The sequence below is a fragment of the Patella vulgata genome, chromosome 3, assembly GCF_932274485.2.
Source record: "Patella vulgata chromosome 3, xgPatVulg1.2, whole genome shotgun sequence".
Classification (NCBI taxonomy): domain Eukaryota; kingdom Metazoa; phylum Mollusca; class Gastropoda; family Patellidae; genus Patella; species Patella vulgata.
In genome coordinates, this window is record NC_065881.2 from 670,328 (window position 1) to 677,500 (window position 7,173).

The 7,173-nt window shown below is 34.2% G+C and overlaps 1 protein-coding gene across 1 annotated transcript; it reads left to right on the top strand.

Moving 5' to 3' along the window:
- Nucleotides 1-869: 869 nt before the first annotated feature.
- LOC130012311 (uncharacterized) lies at nucleotides 870-2,889 on the top strand (the record flags this gene model as incomplete). Its single annotated transcript, XM_056099917.1, has 3 exons — nucleotides 870-964; nucleotides 1,259-1,321; nucleotides 2,874-2,889. Coding segments are annotated over 3 exons (174 nt in total), but the record flags the coding sequence as incomplete, so codon positions are not given.
- Nucleotides 2,890-7,173: the final 4,284 nt, after the last annotated feature.

Genomic DNA, 7,173 nt, shown 5'->3' on the forward strand with positions numbered 1-7,173 from the left:
TTAAGAAGGCGCAGTTTTCGCCACACGGCTTCTAAAGACTGGGAAACTAAGCACGACCTCTAGACAATGGAAGGTGTTGTTTCCTCCTCCCACTAAGCACGACCTCTAGGCAATGGAAGGAGTTGCTACCCCCTCCTACTAAGCACGACCTCTAGACAATAGAAGGTGTTGTTTCCTCCTCCCATTAAGCACAACCTCTAGGTATAGTTTCCGCCCGCCTCCCTCCCCATTTAAAACGACCTCTAGATATTTGGAAGGTATATTCTCTGCCCCACAACTTTAATATCGTACCCCCACCCTACCCAACCCACACTGCACCAAACACGTGGTGTTCTTGACCTCCTTTCCACTTTTTCGAAGCCCGGATCAGCTCCAAGCTCAAAATCGGGTTTTGGGGTTATGAACTCGATCAGTTAATCAATGCAATAACAACCTAGTATTTTTGTACTTTCAGTATGGCGGGACAGAACGACTTACATGTATGTAGCATTTGTTTAAATGATTTTACTATCCCTAAAATAATAGACTGTCATCATACATTCTGTGAACAATGTCTGGAAGGTCACGTCAAGAAATCGGCTACAGATAACAACTTTTTTTGTCCTTTGTGTCGCAAACAAATACGAATTCCAAGGGGAGGTGTGAAGGAGTTTCCACTGAATTTTTATATCAAGGAAAGGTTTCTTGATCTGTCATCGTGTGGTGTCTGTAAGACTACGCCCTGTGTGTTTAACTGTAGAAATTGTGAACAATATTTGTGCCGCCCGTGTAAGACAACTCATGATGATCTCACTGACAATAACAACCATGTGATATTTACATTAGATGGGTACACTAGGAGTAAATTGGCGCGACAAACCTACTGTAAAATGCACAGACGCCAAGAAGTGAACGTCTTTTGTAATGACTGCATGATTGCAGTCTGTCAGATATGTTTAGAACGAAACCATGCCAATCACTACACGTCAGATTTGATGGACTATTTGAGCGACCTTGGTAATGAATTGGATATTAATAAAATATATATTGAGGATATGTTAACACAATTAAAAACAGATGTAAATAACATAAATAAGTCGATACGTGAAACACGACAAAATTCAAAGACCGAATGTGATAAGATAGACGAGCACGTTCAGATATTTTATAAAATGTTAAAACGATCAAGAAAGTGCATGAAACAAGATTTAAAGAAAATCCAGGATGACTATGAAGACAAGATGGGAAAATATAAAGACCGCAAAGAAATCATAATTAAAAAGCTAGAAAACTGTTTAAATGCTACGACTAAAGAACTTAAAAATCCGTCTATAGATAAATTGTTGACAATCTCGCGCTATGTAAAATCGATTACGGATAAATTAGCTAGTGACGTCAGTGTGCCTAGTTTAAGATTATGTAAATATCAAACTGGCCAACTAGATGGGGACACTGTATCACGTGTTATGGGTGGTTTGGTCTTTATACATGAATTGTGGGCTAATATAAACAGGGGAGGTATTGCAAGATTATTGACTTACCATAGAAAGAATTACTTTGACAAATTAAGAAAAAGTGTAAATTTTAGGGAAGCTATCGTAAATATATTTGTAGTGACAATCATATTTCTGCTGCTTTTATTCATTGGGTTGATTTTCCTCCTTTTCATTATGCAACAAATACATGAGCTACTAAGTTATATAGTATTATCCATTGACGGGGTGTCACAGCAAGACATTTGTTTGCCTACTTGCAATTTCCAGAGGCGAAATTGCTAGCTGAACACGATGTTTGAAAAAAAATTATCCATGACGTCATTTTCAAAATGGCGGCCAAAAATTCTCCAAAATGTCTGATTTTTTCAAATAATAATAATTTCTTCAGGTATAGTCTAGATATGGTAGCCACAAGTTCTACGTGTAAGAACAACACATACGTAAAGAGGAAATCGTGCGGGATACCTGGTCGTAAATGTATTTCAAATTATTTTCGTGTTGATTATTTTTAAACTTAAAACTTGGTGTGAACGAAAATGATCTGTGGATATCATATCTAGATTATACCACAAAAGTTGCCGGACATAGAGTCTTCTGTGATTCATTTTCCATTTTGAACTTTTTGTGAAATACATAACTGACAAATATCAATCTATTTTTATGAATTTATTTTTGAGGTTATTTTCATGTTCATTGACTTTGAAAACCTAATAAAGGACATTATTACAAGACATACATAAATTGACGATTATCTGAAAGATCATTCATTTTAGGGAAATTCTGGTCGCCATCTTGGATTTTCAAAAATCTTGAATTTTGGAAACTCTTCTTTTGAGCTTGAATTTAAATTCGGTTACACCGAAAACCCTTTGAATAACATACTATTACTAGCCATACCAAACAGAAAAATGACGATTATCCGAAAAATCGACCATTTTGGCAAATTTTAGCTGCCATTTTCAAATTCTGCTGTCTTGGATTTGGGGAAACTAGATTTAGAGATTACAAAAAACGTATGATATATTACAAGCCATAATTGAAGATGTATAGTCCTTCGGATGGTACGAAAAACCGAGGTCCCGTGTATATATTGGAATGCACGTAAAAGATCCCCTGGCAGTTGGAATTCGATATAAGAGTAGGCGAAAGTGCCGCTGCCCGGGCAAAATTTCCCTCATAGCACACTGTATGGCGTATGCCCGCCTCCATTAGCTCAGTATAGGAGCGGAACAGTAGGACGTTAAACCCCATTTCATTTCATTTTCATTTCTGACTAATGCAGATGTTTTGTTAGGACTCAAATGTTATATAAATCATTAAGTAGACATTTATTCACATGCCAACCCTATAATCAACGCTCTAGACCATCGCATGCTTTTGATTTTCATCGAATTTTAGCACGATTGTTAGTTAATGATTTAATTAAAAATGGATAATCGGGAGTTTGTTTATTATCGTGACAACGGTAGCAATGACAATCGACACTATACTTTAGAATGAAGTAATATGAGTGAAATTTTCAACATATTCCCTTTACATTATCTATTTTTATAACTAGTTTAGCGAGAAATGTCGGCTCTTTATGTAAATCTTACATAATGTATCTTTAAATAATTAAATTTTATTTGTATGAATTATTGTATATTTATGATGATTCGGAGATTTAATTTGGATTACATTTTAATTGTATGAATTATTGTATATTTATAATGATTCGGGGATTTAATAATGATCAAAGGATTAAATTTTATTGATATGAATCAGTGTATATTTATGATGATTCGGGGATTTAATAACGGTTAAAGGATTAAATTTTATTGACATGAATTATGGTATATTTATATTAAATATGGATTACATTTTATTTGTATGAATTATTGTATATCTATAATGATTCGGGGATTAAATAATGGGTAAAGGATTAAATTTTATTGATATGAATTCGTGTATATTTATGATGATTCGGGGATTAAATATGGATTAAGTTTTATTCATATGAATTAGTGTGTATTTATGATGTATTTCACTACTTTGTTTATAACAACCTATCCCGCATTCATTAAATAGCTAATCTTCCAATTTTAGGTAGTCCTGTGGCATCAGTGTCTGGTTCTTTGACTGTCCTTTCTCAGGGCCGTATTAAAGGGACTGGGCTACGATTTCGTGATAATTGTACGAATTGCACAGTGAATGAGTAGCGGTTATGTCTTGACCCAAGAAAGGTTGCCCGCATTGTTCTCTGCCAGTTGCATTGTGTACAATTAAAGATACATTATGGGAGATTTGATAACGAGTTGGCAGTTCTCACTATAATAATTAAAAACTAGATAACGTAAAGGCAATTTGCTGAAAATTTCATTCAAATTGATCTACTATGAACCGAGAACTAAGCGGACGGGGGGGGGGGGGGGGTCAATAAGCTGAATATAGCAAATTTATACCGGTTTATTCACGATGCATACAAATCAGATCATGTCCAATGTTAGCTTTTTAAAATACAATTTTCAGAAATTTGGATTGGTTTTCGCCCTTTTTTAAATCCACAATAGGCCAATAGATAATGTAATATTAATTCAGTGGGAACGTGGTATGCTGTATTAACGGGAATACGTTTTACGTTCATATTCTGTTTGTTTTCTTTTGTATTGTAGAAGAAGCGTATACTGCACTATTTTATGTTTCATGATTCGTTCGCCATAGAATAAACTAACCATGTAAGTATGCGAAAAAGAAATATCACGCGGGAATTGTATTAGACATCCAAAAGGAAAGATTAAAATCATTTTTAAACTCGGCCAAACAGCAATGTATCCCAGTTCACTGGGTTTTGTGTATTTGTTCCTTACTATCGGATGAGTTTTGTAACTAATGTTACTATTTCGCCAACTATAAAGGTATGTATGGTTTCAACCTTGTTGTTGTAGTTTTTTTCTATATGTGTTGCTTCACATTTTGTGATATTGTATTAGCTTGATAACGTTGATATAATAGTCTTCGAAACATCGCCCAGATAAATAAGCAGCTGCTTTTCCATAAGTATGTGTTATAGTTAAACTATAAAGCTATTTCCATCAATTCTTGAACAATTATTTATTTATTTTTATCTACGTATATTTATATTTTTTGAATCAATTATAACACGGCGTTTCTTGTTATCTCTAATGTAGTGCACGCACGAAAATGCATGGTCTTTTTTCCACAATCACCGGGTTAGCATGTACGGGTGTTCATCTATATGGACACCTATTTTTCCTCAAATGATCACCTGATAGTAACATGAACGATCGAGTCGGCACAAAGGGCCCAGTGTGTAAATAACTTTAGCTATCCTTCCGTTCCATTCATAATGTTTGTCCACCTTCAAAGTATCGGAACTGGAGATTATGAAGTATATATACTGTTTGCCATAATTAACCAGTTATTGTTTTGCCCTCATAGTTTTAATACAATATAATAACTTTAGTTATACTTTCTTTTCATGTTGCCCCTGTATCAGTTGACTTTATTTGCTTAGATGGACGGGATGACCAAGAAAGCGAGCACTCCAATCGCGAATCAAGCCATTCCTGTCGTGGTGATGACATCTGGACATCAACACGTTTTATTTTTCTAATAATTTTAAAGGACGATTCTTTCCTTTCCGGAGTCCAAAATTGCCGCTTTATATCAATGAGAATTTTGGGGATAACTAACCCGAACCCTAACCCTTTTTAAAAGACTGAACGTGGGTCTAATTTAGTTTTTACTTCTCTTAAAAGGGTTAGGTTTAAGAATTTGGGGGAGAGGTTAAGTCTCCACAGAAGCACTGACCTAGGATGATGAAAAATTAGTTCGTGATATTTTCTAGGCCAGCCCTCGATAAACTACTAGAAGGTTTTATTACTCAACAAATACCTTCTCGAAGTATGTAATAAAATCTAATCGGGTGGGAAATGTTGGTTGCTATAAACACCTACTTCGAAGCATCAATCTCTGGAACAATAACATCCATATTACCTGTAGGATTATCAGTATCAGCTGTTCGCATAACATTACTAGGAGTTAATTATACAGGAGGGAAATGGGGTGGATTATCATTCTTAAATCAGCTTGTTTTTAATATTTTTCCATTTAATAGGAATTCCTTTGTTGCCATAGTGCCTGCCTTTGCTACAGATCAAATGCTGAAAATAAATTAATGATGTGTTTCAGGTGGAGAGAATGGATTCATAAGATGTTCACTCGCTAGATTTATGGTCTCTAAATCGTGCATTTCTTTGTATTTGGTGTAATTTTAAATCCCGCGAAATATAATCTTTTGTATCTAAAAACTAAGTTCGGTAAACAAGTTGGAAAAAATACGGACGGGTAATGAATGATTATTTTGCAGGTCTTTGTTGAATTATTAAATGGGCCGATCCCTGTTCTTTGGCTAGCATCACCTGTGTATATAATAGTTTGTTCCAAAGTCAAATTTACAGTCATTATTGAAAAAGGCTTCCGAGTTCTCTTCCGTCCAAAATGAACATTCTGGAATTCACTGTCTAGATCTGGATGTGTATCCACCGAGTATAGTTTGGTTGGTTGAAGGCACACAGTATTTATAATACATATTATAATCTCCATTTCGAATACTTTGATGGTTATGTGGGCAAACATTAAAATTCAACAATAAAACGGAAGGATAACTAATATTATATATTGTATTAATACTATCTTAACGAAACGTTTTCATCAATTCAATAATTTTGAATACCGATTAGGTGGATATTTATTATCAAAGATTGGGCAAAGCAAACCCATAGAAATCAAATCAAAGCTCAAAAATACCTTTGAAATAATTCTACCTATATGGCTCACTTATGACTTTGTGGACTCATTTATGGAAGACATTATACCAGTCCCAACTATCAATTCATTCAGCTATAGTTAGTGATGTGTGTCGTGAATTGGGCATGGTGTGCTTACTGTTTCTACAACACCCGATACCATTTCTCATTTATAGTGGCCCACGGCTGCCATACAATTTCTTTTTATTGTTTCATCTAAAAACATATTTTGATTTTTTTTTTATCTAAACAATATTTTAATTATTCAAAAATCACAAAAAAAAAAAAAAAAAATGATTTTGATTTCAAATAAAAATATATTGAAAATTAAAAACGTTTTATTTATAAATCTAAATAAAATGAAATTTAAAATAAAATTTAAAACGCCAATCATTGTAAATGAAATATTTACTTTTGGTTTCTATTCAAGTATTCAGTAGCAAATAAGTAGACATACCTCAACAACTACACCCCCAGTAAAATTGAATTATAGATATTATTCGGAAGTTTCATACATTTTCGTTTCATAGTCATTAATTATTATAGACCGTGAAGGCCAATCAACTGTCAGCACCAAATAGTCATTTATAAAAAATGGTGGCTTAGCGCATAATGTTTATTGTCATGAATTCGGCGTTATGCAGGAAGTTCAGTGTGTCGAAATCCGTCTTTGTGTCTTGTTATTCAAGTCTAAATAGTCAACAAACAAAATGGCGTCTATCGTATAAAAGTATCTCTAAATGAAACTAAAGGTCGGTAAAATGAAAAGTTATTGGTCGATTTGGCTAACATTTGATGTAAGGTTATCGCTAGTCCCCTGTAACATCCCCAGAAAATGTCAAGTCTCTACGACTACGGTAGAGTGCGAAAGTACAATAGCGCCGACAATT